A 21,367-nucleotide genomic window follows, 5' to 3' on the forward strand; every position below is an offset into this window, starting at 1 on the left:
TCAGAGGTGGCAGCCATCTGCAATACAGAAATGAACACAGAAGCAGCGTCGCTATTCACAGTTTCAAAAACATGAGTAACTTCAGTATGGTGTTGAGTGAAAACGCAGCTTTATCAATCATTTTTGGTTCAATAAACTCTTGTCGTTCATCAGCATGAGAAGTTGAGCAGCCAGCTTCAGCTCAACCAAAGGAAACCACAAGCTGCCGAACCATCGAAATCTGACGTAAAACCTGGAGCGACGTCTGTGTGTGAAGGAGCCTCGGCCAAACCCGTTGATGTCAGCAAATCAGAGGAGAAAACAGCAGGTGAAGCACTGAAGTGGCTCAAGTATTCAAATTCAATGAAAAGATTGTCTACAAATGATAAAATATTCTAGTCTTTTTTTATTAGTTTTGTATTGGGTTTAGCTACCTTATTCCTGGGGCTGCTACTTCATGGGGATACATTATTGAAATACAATAACATTAAAATAGGCTGCATTAGTGTAAACACAGCTTTTCACTACATGAGGCTCGACATCCATAGTAAGTTTATAAAATAGAAAATAACTTAAAGCTGATTTCTGAGAAATCTATGTTTATATATCTTTTTTTTGTCTTACTATGGTCTACTGTAGGTGGTCATTCATATACATCAATGTATATAAGACCCGCCTTCATCCTATAGACCCCTACAAAACCCCAATAGTTCACCCAGCCAATAGGCTTCGACTTCCTGTGGACTGGCAACAGAAAAAGTTTGGGAACCACTGCTTTAGAGCATCCAATTCAGACCAAAGGAGAAAGTAAAAATAACAGAAAACATAAATGTTTGTGTAAATGACCAACTAATTCAGTTGTAGATATCTCAGTACTTCCAAATACACAAATTCAATAAAACGATACAATTTTTTCCAGACCTCAATGTTTTCCAATACCTTTAAAACACAATAGCAGTGATTTTTAATCACAAATTGTCTCTGGATGTTTTGAAAATCTTGCAATTTTCCTCAAAATTTTCCAAGAAATTCAGCAATAAATCACCAAATAAATTTAAAAAAATGTTAGAAAATTAAGGAAATTTGGGTAAAGATAATGCAGGGACTGATATCTGTTATTTATTGCTTGAGAGGTTATGGTTAGTGTTAATAAATTAACCGTATTGCTTGGATATTGCCATTATATTAAATACTTTACATATAATTTATACACGAAAGTGCAAACTAGAACACATTAATGTTAACATTTCTTGTTTTCTTTATTTTATGGTCCACTTGAGATTAAACTGGTCCGTATTTGGCCCCTGAACTAAAACACCCTTTGACACCCTCCTGAAACACATGCGTCAGTGTTTGTTTTCATTAATGTGTCTTGTTTTCTAGTGGATGTAGCCTTATTGCACAGGGGGACCCCACTTTACGGGCAGCCTGCCTGGTGGGGCGATGGAGACGCTGAAAAACAGGAACCAGGAAGACCTGAGGAAAAGAGCTCAGAGAGGAAACGGGAAAAACTAGAAACAGGTTAAAGAACAACAACATCATTCTATTTAGATAAATGGTAACACTTTACTTGAAGTTTTATACATAACGGCTGACATTAAATTGTCATTATCTGTAACTAGCATGAATAAGGTGTCATGAAATTATGACACATTTGGAGCTATGTTTGCATTTTTTGGGTTAGGTGGAGGGATCTAGTGGGGTTAGGTAGGGTTAAGGTTAAGGTGAAGGTTTCTTTAATTAAAAAACAGGTTTAAATGCATACAAATGTATCAAATTTATAGTAACTTAGTATATATATGCACTCACTTTGATTTGTTTTATTTTTTTATATGTTATGACTAAATTACTTCTGTAATTTATTGTGCTATGCAAAACATCAAAATGTCATGTGGTGCGACTGGGAAATGACAGCCTTCATGACACTTCATTCATGCTAATAACAGGTATCATGTCATAATAAGTTGTGTTTTTAAGTTATGCTTACTCATAAACAAATATAGTTCTATTTACTCAAACATGTATAGTTAAAGTTACTCAAAAAGGAAGAACATGTTACACCAACTTTAAACTACTTCATCTATTTAATTAACTTGAACGTCAGATTTATAGTAAGTGGGTGGAGGGATCTAGTGGGGTTAGGTAGGGATAGGGTTAGGGTAAGGAAGGGTTATGGTAACAAAGGACACTTCATGACACCTTATTCATGCTACTAACAGGTTCCATGTCATAATAATGGCAGGATAATGTCTTATGCCTAATGTAAAAACTTCAAGTAGTGTTACGGCTAAATGCTTTTTCACCATTTTTTGTTTTTGACAGACACCAACAGGAATGCAGAAAAGTCCACTCAGCAATCAGCTTCTAGTCAGGAGCCAAGTTATTTTGAAATCCCAACCAAGGACACGTCACGAGATCCAGAGGCAGGTCCCTCTGCTGCCGCAACTGAGCCCACTCATGGGCACGCCTCCTTCACTATCGAGTTTGACCCCGGAGCATCAGGTAAAGTGACTCGAGCAGCTAAAGTGGGTCCAGAGACCAAACCGCGTCCTAAACGGCCTGTTGGGGAGGAGCTGAGTCCACTTCAGACGGCCATGGTAGCAGCAGAGGTGAAAGTTGCTGATTGGCTGGCCCAGAACGAACTACCGTTGGCTCTGAAGGAGACGGTCGCTGAGGAGGACGGCGAGAGCGTGAAAAGCGACGTTCCCGTGCACCTGAGGAGTCTTAAAGGTGTCAGCATCTGATGTGCAATGTGATGCGTACTGTGAAGGTAACCATGAGTGAGATCCTTCATCTTTATTTTCTTTTTTCAATTTCTCATGACTTATCACACGGCAGGCGGCAGACATGAAGACGGCACACAAAGCGACTCGGAGAACGTTCTGGAAGAACAGCGCCGGGCCGCTGCCAGGGAGGAGCATGTGTGGGGCGGTGGGGGAGGGGTGAGGATCAGAGAGGGAAGGGCCAACGTGCCGGAGGGGCTGTTCGCAGAAGAAGACAGTCCCGCACGTCGCCGCAGGCCCTCCAAAGGGACTGGTGGGGTTACGCAGAGGCAACGTGGATCTGCGCCGCATCAACACGAGGGCTATCGCCATGGAGACGAATACAGCGATAGACGGACTTATATCATTGAGCTGGAGAACGGAGACAATGAAGAACAGGTGAGAGGAGTGATCGAAAAAGCAGGATTCTCAGCAGGAATTTTTCACAGAGCAGGGGGGTCATGTGGTGCATGAGCGAGGGCCGCCGTTGCAAGTGTTGTAGGAGGGTCCTGACACATCCCTCCCCAGAAAATTTCAAAATGTATAACCCTAAACCCTAAGTAAAGCTAAAGTTTTTTTTCTTTTTAATCTTTGTGACAGTCTTACTTTAAGACTGAATGTAGTTAGTTAGTCATGCTTGGTATTGGTCCTCCACTAATAAATACTCACAGACACTGTAGAGACAAGAAATAACATTTTATTCAAAAGACTGATTCAAAGATGCATTTTTCAAATTTAAAGGAGGTATTAAGTGGGACCCGCAGTAATAATGGGACTCTTATGGACACGCCACAGATTATGAAGCATACCGTTTATATTGGACAGGGATTATGGGTTACAAAGCAGAAAATGCACACAAGCCAGACAGAACACCACCCAAACCCATCAGACCCAAATGAAGCCAATGTCTCTTTAAGCCTGAACCCGTTTCAACCAGACACTATTACGATCCGTGTGCGGCACGCGCATGTAGAATGATCAGTTGCGAGTTATAAACATGACGAGCAGCTTCGTGAGTCACTACAAGCTACGCCTGGTTGAAGAACACTGTTTATATTGGACGGTGATTACGGTTGCCAAGTGGAAGATGCACACAGTCAACATCAGGGGAAGCTAAGTGGCTGCAATGGTCCTCAGGTAAAGACGGGAGCATCCGAACAAATCGCCTGTAGTAAATAGACGGTGCGACTGATTTATGTGTCTCTGCCTTTTCTCAGCTGCTTTTTTTATTATCTTTGTGCATTTTCTTCCAGATGTTTGATGTGGACGAGCAGACGAGCTGCTTGTCCAGGCTGGGAGTCACGGACCACAGAGACAGACTGATTTCTCAGAGATCTGCTCCCAGAGAGAGAGGGAAGGCTGGGCGTGTAGACGCAGAGGTGCCAAAGTTCCAACTCAATTTTTCTAACGATACCTTTTATCTTAAGCTTGACTTGCCTTTCTCCATGGATCAGGTCCTGCCTGAGGAGTTGGTGGTGGGGGGCCCTCGTTGGGTGTCACAATGGGCCACACTGGCTGCCAACCACATCCGGACTGACCCTGAGGGATCAGGAGGAGAGAGTCAAGTTGTGGCCATGGAGGAGAGAGGTACGTGATAATGGTGCAATGAAATCAGATGAGATGTGATTACTACAAGATTAAAATAATTATAGAATCAACATGGAAACAACAGAAGAAACTGTGAGCAAATGTCACATTTCCCCTACATGGTACCAGCCAGGATCTCAAAGACTACACAATTGTGCTTTTAGGTGTCTTAGTATTAGTTTAACATTAACTCACAATTTAAATATGTTATTAATATTAATATTAATCAGCAAAACAATGCAACGGTACATTAAACTTCCACCTCTATAATTTCTAACTTAAATCAGAGGAATCGTATTAACATTGAAAAACATTCTCTCCTTTCAGCTGAAATAAGTGAAACCAGCCACCCTGCCTCCTCTGGCCACACTGAACGTAAGAGGAGAACCCTACCCCCACTACCTGGGGAGGATCTCAGTGTAGGAAGGAGGACCCCAGGCCCAGGCCTGCGAGCAGATATGGGTGAGAAACAGGACACAGAACTACAGGAGAAGGAAAACCATGAGGAGACGATGCCGAGGGTGAGGAACAGGTCTGGAACTGGAGGTTTGAGTAGCCATGGAGGCAGTCCCAGTCGATCTTCTCCGGCCAAATCACAGGACAGTGGGAGATCAACACAGTCAGGGGTGGTGACCAAGCTCCCCCCTCGTCCTCTAAACAGCGCTGAGAAGAGAATGGAAGAAGCTCGGAGGAGAAAAAAAGAAGATGAGAAAGTAAAGGAGGGTAGTGGAAAACCGTTGTTAAGGCAGGAGAGTTTTACCGTAGAGAAACCAAGCGCCAATGTTCCCATTGAGCTCATACCGCGTATCGACGGGTTAGCAAGCAAACCTCAGAGTAGAGAGGCCGGCGTTGATACTGCCACACTACAGAAAGACTCTGAGGCTGTGGCAGCCTTTCTTGAAACCACCGTTTCTGACCAAGGAGATCCTCCAAGTCAGTCCATTGAAGGCTCCATGTCGCCAGAGTCGGATGTGGACACAACAAGCACCGTCAGTCAGGCTGACGGCGCGAGAAAGGTCATGCAGAAACGAAAAACACTCCCAGGACAGCAGAAGGAGAGAACTGTGTTGCGCTCATTCAACAATGGGGTCACTGGAGGCAGTGAGGTCCAGGACAGAAGAGGGAAGAACAGAACGTCCGGTCCTCAGCAGCACAGCCGTCCATGGACTTCTCTGGACCTCACCGATGATGACTTGAACTCCAGTTCACTGCTTTCAGACACTCAGCAAACAGCCACAAGACCATCCAGAAGTTTGCATACTAAAACCCAGACAGGAACCACAACAGCCACTGCCAGTACCAAATCCAGCCGGGCTAAGGTTACTCAGCCTCCAAGTTGCTCTGCACCAACCAAATCCACGAGCGTTCTCAAACCCAGGCAAACAAGGGCCTCAATATTGAGAAGAGCCCGGCTGGGTGATTCCTCAGACACTGAACCTGCTGACTTAGACCGCATGTCAGTGGCCTCTGAGGCCTCCACAACCAGTTCCACATCAAGAACAGGGATGGCAAAAAGAGGAATGTCCAGGATCGAGGCTCTGGCACAGCCCAGGAGGCCGAGGGTGGGTTCCCCATCTGCCCAGAGTGACTCAGAGGCCACTGTGACAAAAAGTAGAGGTCTGGGGGCCCGCAGTGCTGTTGGTGAATATACCATTAGGCAAGGACTTAGGTCCACCATGAATCCAGTGTCTGGTCCAAGAGCCAGAGCCAACAGCGCCTCCAAACTTCCTGACAAAACCAAAGGAAATCCATCATTCGGGAACTCCACAACCCAATGTAAGAGTCTCATTCATTAATTGTCAACCTAAAGATCCAAAGATTTGATTTGAGGCCTTGCCTAAATTTTACAATATTTCTCCTTCAGCTGGAACTCGGTGGCGCCGCATCCCTGTCGAGTACGCGTCCACCTCAGAGGATGAGTATGGCTCCAACCGGCACCTATCCAAGCAGAGTCACTCTCGACCCCTAACTTCCAGTCGGGTGTCCCAGGTGGGAGCTTCTGCCCCTGTGACCTCTAATCCTGAAGTACTGCCAACCCCAAGGCAGAACTCCAGGGAGCAGGAGGACTATATTATGAGAGACTGGACAGCACACAGTGAGGAAATTGCCAGGTCGGTGCTATTTTGTCACTCTGATTTGTTGCACATCAGGGAAAATATGGTAAGGTATCAAATGTACTGAGTAGATATTGTTTTTGCTCATCAGGATCAGCCAAGATCTTGCCAAAGATCTTGCCATGCTGGCCCGTGAGATCCATGATGTTGCGGGAGAGATTGACTCCGTGAGCCCTGCAGCCAATGACTCCGGAGCACAGGTAAACCTGCAGTCATCAGAAAGCTCTTAAATCCTCAAACTTCATCTACTAAAATGCCTAAAAAGAACGCTCACAGACAGGGTCGGCGCCGTTTTGAGAGAAATGAGGGGCGCTGCGTATGCATAAAGTGGTAGTTTATGGATACGTTCAACGTTTCCATAGTAACGGCCTGAATTAAATTATCTGTGCTCTTTGAAGTGAACAGAGAGTCTTCAAAACTCAGTGGCATTTATGTGTTTTATTGTGACACTTTATTTCATATAAAACATGACTCAAAAGATGCTAAAAAGATTAGCTTAGCAGTAGCATAAATTCTGCTTCACTCTGAATCGTTGCTATGGTGATGATTTTGGAACATGTTTGTTGACTCTTTCTTCTATTTTAAATAGAACTCAGTAAGTCTTTCATGTTAAGATGAAAGAACACACAAAGCATTTCAAAGCCTGAGAAGCAACATTTACATTGTTAAATCCTCAAACTTCATCTAGTAAAATGCCTAAGAACGCTCACAGACAAGGTCGGCGCCGTTTTGAGAGAAAAAAGAAAGATGATCCAGTGAAGGCTCCCACTGAAGACTTTGACTGGACAAAGCTTTTTTCCCTCCTTGATTCACAACCTTCACCAAGTCCTGATGGATCTTCTAAACACCAGGAACCAGTTAAAGAATCAGTAGCAGACAACAAGGCTCACAACCCAGAGTCTGTTACAGAGAGTCTGTGCTTGGATAATGAGGACAAAAACATTTCCACGGTGGAAAATGAGACAGTCATCTCACTACAAGATCTGGAGCTGATGAACAAAGAGCTCACACAGCTTGGTCCTTCACTGGACGTAGAAACAGAGGATCTGAAGGACACACAGACCGAACAGGACCAGGAAATACATGGTTTGAGTCCTGAAAAGGAGAACACTTCACTCCTTGGCTCTCAGCCGATGGAAATGTCCATCCTCCAATGTTCTCAGGTCCAAAATGACACTTCTGTGCTGGACCAACTGAGGGAGGAAAATGACAACCTCAAACTGTCTATGAACCTGTCCCAACAAGCATTAGAGACCCAACTGACCCAGTGGGACAAAGACAAGGCCAGATTATTGGACACACAGAAGGAGAAGGAGACCATCTTTGAGCAGCAACGAGAGATGATTGACCACCTCAATCAGACACTGGAGAAATCATCAGAAGACTTTAAGGTGCTGAAGGAGCAGTGGGCCACAGAAAAAGATGCTCAACAACAGCAAACCATTCTGATGATTCACCTCAAAGAAGAGGAAGTCTCCCGCCTCAGCGTTTTATGGGAAACAGCTGAGCGTACGGTCTCCATCCAAGTCCTCGAACTGGAAAATAAAGCTCATCTGGAGGCTGAAAATGTAAAAATGATCTCCACCTTGAAGGCCTGTATCACTACTGAACAGGAAAAGCTTGAAGAAACAAGAGAGGAATGCAAGCAACTGAACGACGTCCAAAAACAGGACAAGGAGCTGATCCACCTTCTTCAGACCAGGCTGAAGAAGAAGGAAGGAGAACTTCTCGAACAACACGTTCAGGCCATGAAAGAGCAGGAGAACCTTCATTTTCAAATCATGCTGCTGAGGGAGAAGAATGCCTCTGCTTTAGTAGAAGCTGATCTGTTGAAAAGAAATCTCAGCATGAACATCAGTGAACCTGAGAAAGATCCTCCAAAGAAGAAATCTGTGTTTAAGAGGTTCATCAACTTTCTGACAAAGCGATGGCAGAGGAGGTAAAAGATCTGATCATGGACATCATCAGCTGATACAGACTTGGAGCAAAATCTGGACTGGAAGTGTAGTTTAATGCTGACTAGTCAAATAAATGGAAAGCTTTAAATGTTGGGGATGCTTGTCTTACTCTGTGACTTCCTGAAGTCACAAGTCAGAAAAGATAAAGTCTTGAAAACTTTCTTTAAAATTCACAAAAACTATTGTTACTCATTCCACAATCAATAAAAAAAAGAAATAAAAACCCTCTCAAAATGATGTTTCTACTAAATTTCTCTTTGTCTGATTAGGTAAAAGGAAGAAATGAGAGGCACAACCTTTTACAGCCTTCATGCTGACTAATCAATTCTCATGTTATTTTATTGGGATTATTTTTCATACTATTATTATTGGTACAACTACTGCATTAATGTTATTGCTATTCTTATAATTACCATTATATTCTTATATTTTTTTTTTTATTATTATTTTATATTATAGTTACTGGTATTCTCATCAAAAAGACAACAGAAAGATACACAAATACACATGACTCCAAAAATCATACGTTACAGAAAAATACACCATACAAAAAAATATAAAAGTGATGAAGTCATGCACATGTCCCATAGAATTAAACCAGGAAAATTGCACCCACATTTTGCACCCGCAAATATACCCCTTATGCTCCCACATGAATACATACTTCCGACGGTCACTGTACTAGTATATTTAATTGCAATAATAAAACATGCATCGCTGTCTTAAAATGATTACACTTCTTGTAATGTTGACCTTTGACAGCATGTGCAGACAAAGATTAAAAAATAAAACTAAAAAAAGGTTAATTGTTTGTCCTGATTGCAATTATTCACTGCAGCAACATCATTTAAGAAGTCCATTATAATCAAACTACTATTACCATGACAACTCCTCCATAATCATGGTCGGCATCATTGCTAATAAAAACTACACCTGGACACTCATCTGTAGCATTAAAATACCTTTTACACCAAACCTGCCAAAAGTATAAATAAATAAATGTATAATGGAATAATTTAGCACAAATTGTGCGGCTAATGACTAGCTCGCATGTTAGCATTAGCCCCGCGCACATGGACAAAAAATAGTGGGGGGGTGAACAAGCCATGCTTTGGCATTAAAGTTGGGATTAAATATTGCAGCACACTCATATTCATTCAGATAAAAGCTCATTTAGAGAAATAAAAACACTTACTGTACTTACATGTCTGCCATGATGTATTGTCGTCTCTGAGTCTCAGTCCAACTGAAACATTCAGTGCAGGTGTCGGTGACGTCACCAGACAAGTTTACCCTCCAGTGTGGGCGTGTCCAAAAGTTTTAGGTTTGGTAAACGCTGAAAAAATGAGTTTGTTTAATCATTTTTATGAGAAGTTCAGTAAAATTAATTTTACAAAGTAAAATGATAAGTTTGGTAAATATTCACACTTACTACTTATCTGCAACTTTCACAAACGCAAAAATAAATTTAAATTTATTTTTTTGAGCAGATATTCTTTTTAAAATAGTCATACCAACTACATCGATGAAAAACTTTTTACAGTGTAGCCCCCCTGACTATGGGTACAACCGATGACGTTGCCTGACCTTTCCTGTACTTTTAGTCATGTGGTGCACCTATCACGTGACCTAAACCGGCCAATGAGGGGCGCTGCGTATGCATAAAGTGGTAGTTTATGGATACGTTCAACGTTTCCATAGTAACGGCCTGAATTAAATTATCTGTGCTTTTTGAAGTGAACAGAGAGTCTTCAAAACTCAGTGGCATTTATGTGTTTTATTGTGACACTTTATTTCATATAAAACATGACTCAAAAGATGCTAAAAAGATTAGCTTAGCAGTAGCATAAATTCTGCTTCACTCTGAATCGTTGCTAAGGTGATGATTTTGGAACATGTTTGTTGACGCTTTTTTCTATTTTAAATAGAACTCAGTAAGTCTTTCATGTTAAGATGAAAGAACACACAAAGCATTTCAAAGCCTGAGAAGCAACATTTACATTGTTAAATCCTCAAACTTCATCTAGTAAAATGCCTAAGAATGCTCACAGACAAGGTCGGCGCCGTTTTGAGAGAAAAAAGAAAGATGATCCAGTGAAGGCTCCCACTGAAGACTTTGACTGGACAAAGCTTTTTTCCCTCCTTGATTCACAACCTTCACCAAGTCCTGATGGATCTTCTAAACACCAGGAACCAGTTAAAGAATCAGTAGCAGACAACAAGGCTCACAACCCAGAGTCTGTTACAGAGAGTCTGTGCTTGGACAATGAGGACAAAAACATTTCCACGGTGGAAAACGAGACAGTCATCTCACTACAAGATCTGGAGCTGATGAACAAAGAGCTCACACAGCTTGGTCCTTCACTGGAGGTAGAAACAGAGGATCTGAAGGACACACAGACCGAACAGGACCAGGAAATACATGGTTTGAGTCCTGAAAAGGAGAACACTTCACTCCTTGGCTCTCAGCCGATGGAAATGTCCATCCTCCAATGTTCTCAGGTCCAAAATGACACTGCTGTGCTGGACCAACTGAAGGAGGAAAATGACAACCTCAAACTGTCTATGAACCTGTCCCAACAAGCATTAGAGGCCCAACTGACCCAGTGGGACAAAGACAAGGCCAGATTATTGGACACACAGAAGGAGAAGGAGACCATCTTTGAGCAGCAACGAGAGATGATTGACCACCTCAATCAGACACTGGAGAAATCATCAGAAGACTTTAAGGTGCTGAAGGAGCAGTGGGCCACAGAAAAAGATGCTCAACAACAGCAAACCATTCTGATGATTCACCATAAAGAAGAGGAAGTCTCCCGCCTCAGCGTTTTATGGGAAACAGCTGAGCGTACGGTCTCCATCCAAGTCCTCGAACTGGAAAATAAAGCTCATCTGGAGGCTGAAAATGTAAAAATGATCTCCACCTTGAAGGCCTGTATCACTACTGAACAGGAAAAGCTTGAAGAAACAAGAGAGGAATGCAAGCAACTGAACGACGTCCAAAAACAGGACAAGGAGCTGATCCACCTTCTTCAGACCAGGCTGAAGAAGAAGGAAGGAGAACTTCTCGAACAACACGTTCAGGCCATGAAAGAGCAGGAGAACCTTCATTTTCAAATCATGCTGCTGAGGGAGAAGAATGCCTCTGCTTTAGTAGAAGCTGATCTGTTGAAAAGAAATCTCAGCATGAACATCAGTGAACCTGAGAAAGATCCTCCAAAGAAGAAATCTGTGTTTAAGAGGTTCATCAACTTTCTGACAAAGCGATGGCAGAGGAGGTAAAAGATCTGATCATGGACATCATCAGCTGATACAGACTTGGAGCAAAATCTGGACTGGAAGTGTAGTTTAATGCTGACTAGTCAAATAAATGGAAAGCTTTAAATGTTGGGGATGCTTGTCTTACTCTGTGACTTCCTGAAGTCACAAGTCAGAAAACATGAAGTCTTGAAAACTTTCTTTAAAATTCACAAAAACTATTGTCACTCATTCCACAATCAATAAAAAAAAGAAATAAAAACCCTCTCAAAATGATGTTTCTACTAAATTTCTCTTTGTCTGATTAGGTAAAAGGAAGAAATGAGAGGCACAACCTTTTACAGCCTTCATGCTGACTAATCAATTCTCATGTTATTTTATTGGGATTATTTTTCATACTATTATTATTGGTACAACTACTGCATTAATGTTATTGCTATTCTTATAATTACCATTATATTCTTATATTCTTTTTTTTATTATTATTTTATATTATAGTTACTGGTATTCTCATCAAAAAGACAACAGAAAGATACACAAATACACATGACTCCAAAAATCATACGTTACAGAAAAATACACCATACAAAAAAATATAAAAGTGATGAAGTCATGCACATGTCCCATAGAATTAAACCAGAAAAATTGCACCCACATTTTGCACCCGCAAATATACCCCTTATGCTCCCACATGAATACATACTTCCGACGGTCACTGTACTAGTATATTTAATTGCAATAATAAAACATGCATCGCTGTCTTAAAATGATTACACTTCTTGTAATGTTGACCTTTGACAGCATGTGCAGACAAAGATTAAAAAATAAAACTAAAAAAAGGTTAATTGTTTGTCCTGATTGCAATTATTCACTGCAGCAACATCATTTAAGAAGTCCATTATAATCAAACTACTATTACCATGACAACTCCTCCATAATCATGGTCGGCATCATTGCTAATAAAAACTACACCTGGACACTCATCTGTAGCATTAAAATACCTTTTACACCAAACCTGCCAAAAGTATAAATAAATAAATGTATAATGGAATAATTTAGCACAAACTGTGCGGCTAATGACTAGCTCGCATGTTAGCATTAGCCCCGCGCACATGGACAAAAAATAGTGGGGGGGTGAACAAGCCATGCTTTGGCATTAAAGTTGGGATTAAATATTGCAGCACACTCATATTCATTCAGATAAAAGCTCATTTAGAGAAATAAAAACACTTACTGTACTTACATGTCTGCCATGATGTATTGTCGTCTCTGAGTCTCAGTCCAACTGAAACATTCAGTGCAGGTGTCGGTGACGTCACCAGACAAGTTTACCCTCCAGTGTGGGCGTGTCCAAAAGTTTTAGGTTTGGTAAACGCTGAAAAAATGAGTTTGTTTAATCATTTTTATGAGAAGTTCAGTAAAATTAATTTTACAAAGTAAAATGATAAGTTTGGTAAATATTCACACTTACTACTTATCTGCAACTTTCACAAACGCAAAAATAAATTTAAATTTATTTTTTTGAGCAGATATTCTTTTTAAAATAGTCATACCAACTACATCGATGAAAAACTTTTTACAGTGTAGCCCCCCTGACTATGGGTACAACCGATGACGTTGCCTGACCTTTCCTGTACTTTTAGTCATGTGGTGCACCTATCACGTGACCTAAACCGGCCAATGAGGGGCGCTGCGTATGCATAAAGTGGTAGTTTATGGATACGTTCAACGTTTCCATAGTAACGGCCTGAATTAAATTATCTGTGCTTTTTGAAGTGAACAGAGAGTCTTCAAAACTCAGTGGCATTTATGTGTTTTATTGTGACACTTTATTTCATATAAAACATGACTCAAAAGATGCTAAAAAGATTAGCTTAGCAGTAGCATAAATTCTGCTTCACTCTGAATCGTTGCTATGGTGATGATTTTGGAACATGTTTGTTGACTCTTTCTTCTATTTTAAATAGAACTCAGTAAGTCTTTCATGTTAAGATGAAAGAACACACAAAGCATTTCAAAGCCTGAGAAGCAACATTTACATTGTTAAATCCTCAAACTTCATCTAGTAAAATGCCTAAGAACGCTCACAGACAAGGTCGGCGCCGTTTTGAGAGAAAAAAGAAAGATGATCCAGTGAAGGCTCCCACTGAAGACTTTGACTGGACAAAGCTTTTTTCCCTCCTTGATTCACAACCTTCACCAAGTCCTGATGGATCTTCTAAACACCAGGAACCAGTTAAAGAATCAGTAGCAGACAACAAGGCTCACAACCCAGAGTCTGTTACAGAGAGTCTGTGCTTGGATAATGAGGACAAAAACATTTCCACGGTGGAAAATGAGACAGTCATCTCACTACAAGATCTGGAGCTGATGAACAAAGAGCTCACACAGCTTGGTCCTTCACTGGACGTAGAAACAGAGGATCTAAAGGACACACAGACCGAACAGGACCAGGAAATACATGGTTTGAGTCCTGAAAAGGAGAACACTTCACTCCTTGGCTCTCAGCCGATGGAAATGTCCATCCTCCAATGTTCTCAGGTCCAAAATGACACTTCTGTGCTGGACCAACTGAAGGAGGAAAATGACAACCTCAAACTGTCTATGAACCTGTCCCAACAAGCATTAGAGACCCAACTGACCCAGTGGGACAAAGACAAGGCCAGATTATTGGACACACAGAAGGAGAAGGAGACCATCTTTGAGCAGCAACGAGAGATGATTGACCACCTCAATCAGACACTGGAGAAATCATCAGAAGACTTTAAGGTGCTGAAGGAGCAGTGGGCCACAGAAAAAGATGCTCAACAACAGCAAACCATTCTGATGATTCACCTCAAAGAAGAGGAAGTCTCCCGCCTCAGCGTTTTATGGGAAACAGCTGAGCGTACGGTCTCCATCCAAGTCCTCGAACTGGAAAATAAAGCTCATCTGGAGGCTGAAAATGTAAAAATGATCTCCACCTTGAAGGCCTGTATCACTACTGAACAGGAAAAGCTTGAAGAAACAAGAGAGGAATGCAAGCAACTGAACGACGTCCAAAAACAGGACAAGGAGCTGATCCACCTTCTTCAGACCAGGCTGAAGAAGAAGGAAGGAGAACTTCTCGAACAACACGTTCAGGCCATGAAAGAGCAGGAGAACCTTCATTTTCAAATCATGCTGCTGAGGGAGAAGAATGCCTCTGCTTTAGTAGAAGCTGATCTGTTGAAAAGAAATCTCAGCATGAACATCAGTGAACCTGAGAAAGATCCTCCAAAGAAGAAATCTGTGTTTAAGAGGTTCATCAACTTTCTGACAAAGCGATGGCAGAGGAGGTAAAAGATCTGATCATGGACATCATCAGCTGATACAGACTTGGAGCAAAATCTGGACTGGAAGTGTAGTTTAATGCTGACTAGTCAAATAAATGGAAAGCTTTAAATGTTGGGGATGCTTGTCTTACTCTGTGACTTCCTGAAGTCACAAGTCAGAAAAGATAAAGTCTTGAAAACTTTCTTTAAAATTCACAAAAACTATTGTCACTCATTCCACAATCAATAAAAAAAAGAAATAAAAACCCTCTCAAAATGATGTTTCTACTAAATTTCTCTTTGTCTGATTAGGTAAAAGGAAGAAATGAGAGGCACAACCTTTTACAGCCTTCATGCTGACTAATCAATTCTCATGTTATTTTATTGGGATTATTTTTCATACTATTATTATTGGTACAACTACTGCATTAATGTTATTGCTATTCTTATAATTACCATTATATTCTTATATTCTTTTTTTTTTTATTATTTTATATTATAGTTACTGGTATTCTCATCAAAAAGACAACAGAAAGATACACAAATACACATGACTCCAAAAATCATACGTTACAGAAAAATACACCATACAAAAAAATATAAAAGTGATGAAGTCATGCACATGTCCCATAGAATTAAACCAGGAAAATTGCACCCACATTTTGCACCCGCAAATATACCCCTTATGCTCCCACATGAATACATACTTCCGACAGTCACTGTACTAGTATATTTAATTGCAATAATAAAACATGCATCGCTGTCTTAAAATGATTACACTTCTTGTAATGTTGACCTTTGACAGCATGTGCAGACAAAGATTAAAAAATAAAACTAAAAAAGGTTAATTGTTTGTCCTGATTGCAATTATTCACTGCAGCAACATCATTTAAGAAGTCCATTATAATCAAACTACTATTACCATGACAACTCCTCCATAATCATGGTCGGCATCATTGCTAATAAAAACTACACCTGGACACTCATCTGTAGCATTAAAATACCTTTTACACCAAACCTGCCAAAAGTATAAATATATAAATGTATAATGGAATAATTTAGCACAAACTGTGCGGCTAATGACTAGCTCGCATGTTAGCATTAGCCCCGCGCACATGGACAAAAAATAGTGGGGGGATGAACAAGCCATGCTTTGGCATTAAAGTTGGGATTAAATATTGCAGCACACTCATATTCATTCAGATAAAAGCTCATTTAGAGAAATAAAAACACTTACTGTACTTACATGTCTGCCATGATGTATTGTCGTCTCTGAGTCTCAGTCCAACTGAAACATTCAGTGCAGGTGTCGGTGACGTCACCAGACAAGTTTACCCTCCAGTGTGGGCGTGTCCAAAAGTTTTAGGTTTGGTAAACGCTGAAAAAATGAGTTTGTTTAATCATTTTTATGAGAAGTTCAGTAAAATTAATTTTACAAAGTAAAATGATAAGTTTGGTAAATATTCACACTTACTACTTATCTGCAACTTTCACAAACGCAAAAATAAATTGAAATTTATTTTTTTGAGCAGATATTCTTTTTACAATAGTCATACCAACTACATCGATGAAAAACTTTTTACAGTGTAGCCCCCCTGACTATGGGTACAACTGATGACGTTGCCTGACCTTTCCTGTACTTTTAGTCATGTGGTGCACCTATCACGTGACCTAAACCGGCCAATGAGGGGCGCTGCATATGCATAAAGTGGTATTTTATGGATACGTTCAACGTTTCCATAGTAACGGCCTGAATTAAATTATCTGTGCTCTTTGAAGTGAACAGAGAGTCTTCAAAACTCAGTGGCATTTATGTGTTTTATTGTGACACTTTATTTCATATAAAACATGACTCAAAAGATGCTAAAAAGATTAGCTTAGCAGTAGCATAAATTCTGCTTCACTCTGAATCGTTGCTATGGTGATGATTTTGGAACATGTTTGTTGACTCTTTCTTCTATTTTAAATAGAACTCAGTAAGTCTTTCATGTTAAGATGAAAGAACACACAAAGCATTTCAAAGCCTGAGAAGCAACATTTACATTGTTAAATCCTCAAACTTCATCTAGTAAAATGCCTAAGAACGCTCACAGACAAGGTCGGCGCCGTTTTGAGAGAAAAAAGAAAGATGATCCAGTGAAGGCTCCCACTGAAGACTTTGACTGGACAAAGCTTTTTTCCCTCCTTGATTCACAACCTTCACCAAGTCCTGATGGATCTTCTAAACACCAGGAACCAGTTAAAGATTCAGTAGCAGACAACAAGGCTCACAACCCAGAGTCTGTTACAGAGAGTCTGTGCTTGGATAATGAGGACAAAAACATTTCCACGGTGGAAAATGAGACAGTCATCTCACTGCAAGATCTGGAGCTGATGAACAAAGAGCTCACACAGCTTGGTCCTTCACTGGACGTAGAAACAGAGGATCTGAAGGACACACAGACCGAACAGGACCAGGAAATACATGGTTTGAGTCCTGAAAAGGAGAACACTTCACTCCTTGGCTCTCAGCCGATGGAAATGTCCATCCTCCAATGTTCTCAGGTCCAAAATGACACTTCTGTGCTGGACCAACTGAAGGAGGAAAATGACAACCTCAAACTGTCTATGAACCTGTCCCAACAAGCATTAGAGACCCAACTGACCCAGTGGGACAAAGACAAGGCCAGATTATTGGACACACAGAAGGAGAAGGAGACCATCTTTGAGCAGCAACGAGAGATGATTGACCACCTCAATCAGACACTGGAGAAATCATCAGAAGACTTTAAGGTGCTGAAGGAGCAGTGGGCCACAGAAAAAGATGCTCAACAACAGCAAACCATTCTGATGATTCACCTCAAAGAAGAGGAAGTCTCCCGCCTCAGCGTTTTATGGGAAACAGCTGAGCGTACGGTCTCCATCCAAGCCCTAGAACTGGAAAATAAAGCTCATCTGGAGGCTGAAAATGTAAAAATGATCTCCACCTTGACGGCCTGTATCACTACTGAACAGGAAAAGCTTGAAGAAACAAGAGAGGAATGCAAGCAACTGAACGACGTCCAAAAACAGGACAAGGAGCTGATCCACCTTCTTCAGACCAGGCTGAAGAAGAAGGAAGGAGAACTTCTCGAACAACACGTTCAGGCCATGAAAGAGCAGGAGAACCTTCATTTTCAAATCATGCTGCTGAGGGAGAAGAATGCCTCTGCTTTAGTAGAAGCTGATCTGTTGAAAAGAAATCTCAGCATGAACATCAGTGAACCTGAGAAAGATCCTCCAAAGAAGAAATCTGTGTTTAAGAGGTTCATCAACTTTCTGACAAAGCGATGGCAGAGGAGGTAAAAGATCTGATCATGGACATCATCAGCTGATACAGACTTGGAGCAAAATCTGGACTGGAAGTGTAGTTTAATGCTGACTAGTCAAATAAATGGAAAGCTTTAAATGTTGGGGTTGCTTGTCTTACTCTGTGACTTCCTGAAGTCACAAGTCAGAAAAGATAAAGTCTTGAAAACTTTCTTTAAAATTCACAAAAACTATTGTCACTCATTCCACAATCAATAAAAAAAAAAGAAATAAAAACCCTCTCAAAATGATGTTTCTACTAAATTTCTCTTTGTCTGATTAGGTAAAAGGAAGAAATGAGAGGCACAACCTTTTACAGCCTTCATGCTGACTAATCAATTCTCATGTTATTTTATTGGGATTATTTTTCATATTATTATTATTGGTACAACTACTGCATTAATGTTATTGCTATTCTTAGAATTACCATTATATTCTTATATTCTTTTTTTTTTAAATTATTTTATATTATAGTTACTGGTATTCTCATCAAAAAGACAACAGAAAGATACACAAATACACATGACTCCAAAAATCATACGTTACAGAAAAATACACCATACAAAAAAATATAAAAGTGATGAAGTCATGCACATGTCCCATAGAATTAAAGGACTTTATTTAATACCGTGTTCTCTGAGTCTTGTAATGTCAAATGGGTCCATTGCTGTTTTCCTGTATCTGACACCGCTGGGTCAGATTCTTTGCTCTTTTGGGATTTCTTTTCTTTGTTTTGCTGATGACCTACAGCTGTACAGTACATGCAAAGTGTATCTGACATGAATATACTTCAGGCGTGTCTTTTAACTGTTAGGAGATGGTTATCTTCACATTTCCTGCTGTTTAACTCTGCCAAGACAGAACTGATTGTTGTTGGACCTGTGGTCTATTGATTTAATTTTTATATAAAATAGAAAACTAGATTGGCCTTTTTTATTTTAGAAATATTGCCAAGATTAGAGCAATTCTGTTGTCTCAGGATGCTGAGGTCCTTATTCATTTGTTTGTGTCATCATGCTTAGATCACTGTAATGTACTTCTGTCTGGGTTGCCCAAAGATAGTTTTCATGGTCTACAGATGGTAGAGAATGCAGCAGCTCAGGTTCTCACTGGCTTAGGTAGAAATGACCATATTTCTCTTGTGCTGGCCTCTCTTCAATGGCTACCAGTTCAGGTCAGAGCAGATTTTAAGGTATTGGTGTTAACATAAAAAACTGTAAATGGCATCGTCCCATCGCACTTGTTAAATCTGTTGAACCTGTATGTTTCAACTTGTATTTTGAGATCCCAGGAGACTGCACTTCTGAATGTCCCAAGGATCCATATAAGACTGTTGGGGAACGTACTTTTTCAATCTGTGCATTTTACCACCTGAAATTAGGCTTGCTCTCTCCATTGATGGTTTTAAGGCAAACCTATAAACCAATCCTAAAATTATGTTTAATGGATGTGCTATTTGATGTACAGTACTTTGATTGAAAGTGCTCTATAAATATTTTTATTATCATTATTATTATTATTTTGAATCAATGGGATGACTCGACATCTCATTCCCGGCTTTATATAGAAAATATGAAAGTGTTGCCGTTTTTTTAACTTTAGTTTACCTTTGTTTTGTTCACTTTAAGCAGCAGGCGCAAGTATTTGACGGAACCACAGAGCAAAGCAGCGCCCCGGAGACCAACGGGCAATCTGCGGAGCCTCGGACCCGCGGCTCTGCCCGACAGAGCAGTCGTTCCATCCGCAGACAGACCTGGAATAGGGAGGATGTGAGTCAGCTTTTATTTTTTATTGTTTTAGATTTCAATAATCAGCAAAAAAAAAAAATTGCTGTGACCTGCCTATATGATGTAAGTAAGTCCTGCATCAACTGTCAAAACAAATAACAAAATAAAGCTGCATCTGTAGCTGCAGCTCCAACATAGTCTGACAGAAGCATGGTTTTGTAATTACGACCTTTAGGATTAACATGTTTTACTCACACATTCATTTGTTTTATGGGATAATACAGACAACAACAATGTTTGGTATAGAGTGGGATTCGAACCACCAACCTTCTGAATATTCGAAAGTCCACTATTTTTTCAGAGCTGATGTATTTTTTTGTTTTTTTCTAACTTTGAAGAGAAAATTTACTCAATAGACAAAAGTACCCCTTAATGCCACTAGAAGGTGCTCTAGGTCTTAACATTGTGGTTGTGGTTCACTGACCATTAAATAATGTTTAAAAAATAATAATAAAATAATATAATATAATAATATTACTATTGAAATGATAATGTGATTATGATTTTAATAAAAATAAAACTGGTTATAATATAATAATATGTTTGTTACAATGTATAATATGCTTAGAACACTTAGGCGAATAGTCTGAATTTGATGTTTTGCTTGATGATATTTTGTCAAGTGTAGCCTGAAATTGAACAGCCAGCTTCCTTTATGACAGTCACCGTACAACACTGTGCTTTATGAGCTGTTATTTTTATTATTTTCCCAGGCCATCCTTGACAGTTTACTCCTTGCGTCTGTGACTCAGCTGTCGGCTCAGATACGACAGTGTGTTGACAAAACAGCCTGCAAAATCAGGTGAGACTCAAACTTCAGCATCTTTACACTCATAATAAATGATAAATCATTATTATTAGTTTAATATCATATGTTTTATTTTGGCGTGTCCATTAGCTACCTATATTTTGCTTTTATCTATGTTTGTTACATCGTGGCTTCTAGGATCCTCTTCAAGGATAAGGAACGCAAGTGGGACGAGATTGAGACCAAACTGCAGGAAGAGCATGACTCTCTGTTACTGAAGAGCTCCAACCAAGTGATGAATCATTGTTATCGCTATAAATAATTATTGTTGGCTGCTAACTTTTATAAAATCCTAAATTTGGGAACAATATAGACTGGGTGTTTTTAAAGTGGGTTAATTAATTATTCGGACAAATGTGTGTGAGGGAGATCTAATCAATGTTTTCTTTTGGTAATTTATTTTACTTTAACGCATTAAATGCTATTAATTAATTACAGAAAAATAACACACTAAAAAAAAATGTTGTTAATCGCTTTTCCTTTTTTCTTTTCCA

The 21,367-nt window shown here is 40.1% G+C and overlaps 1 protein-coding gene across 4 annotated transcripts in view; it reads left to right on the forward strand.

Moving 5' to 3' along the window:
• cep170ab (centrosomal protein 170Ab) overlaps window positions 1–21,367 on the forward strand; it is a 32,775-nt gene that overhangs the window by 6,986 nt on the left and 4,422 nt on the right. For 2 of the 4 annotated variants that reach the window (XM_028453034.1, XM_028453025.1), the window contains exons 6-17: window positions 154–307; window positions 1,363–1,500; window positions 2,302–2,709; window positions 2,818–3,140; window positions 3,995–4,120; window positions 4,196–4,328; window positions 4,656–6,104; window positions 6,193–6,439; window positions 6,534–6,642; window positions 19,907–20,047; window positions 20,779–20,867; window positions 21,012–21,105. In XM_028453034.1, the coding sequence (XP_028308835.1) occupies window positions 154–307; window positions 1,363–1,500; window positions 2,302–2,709; window positions 2,818–3,140; window positions 3,995–4,120; window positions 4,196–4,328; window positions 4,656–6,104; window positions 6,193–6,439; window positions 6,534–6,642; window positions 19,907–20,047; window positions 20,779–20,867; window positions 21,012–21,105 (3,411 nt within the window). The remainder of the gene's footprint in view (window positions 1–153; window positions 308–1,362; window positions 1,501–2,301; window positions 2,710–2,817; window positions 3,141–3,994; window positions 4,121–4,195; window positions 4,329–4,655; window positions 6,105–6,192; window positions 6,440–6,533; window positions 6,643–19,906; window positions 20,048–20,778; window positions 20,868–21,011; window positions 21,106–21,367) is intronic. The other 2 variants (XM_028453043.1, XM_028453052.1) reach the window with 2 other exon arrangements.

This window comes from Gouania willdenowi, chromosome 1, assembly GCF_900634775.1.
Source record: "Gouania willdenowi chromosome 1, fGouWil2.1, whole genome shotgun sequence".
In the NCBI taxonomy this organism is placed as follows: domain Eukaryota; kingdom Metazoa; phylum Chordata; class Actinopteri; order Blenniiformes; family Gobiesocidae; genus Gouania; species Gouania willdenowi.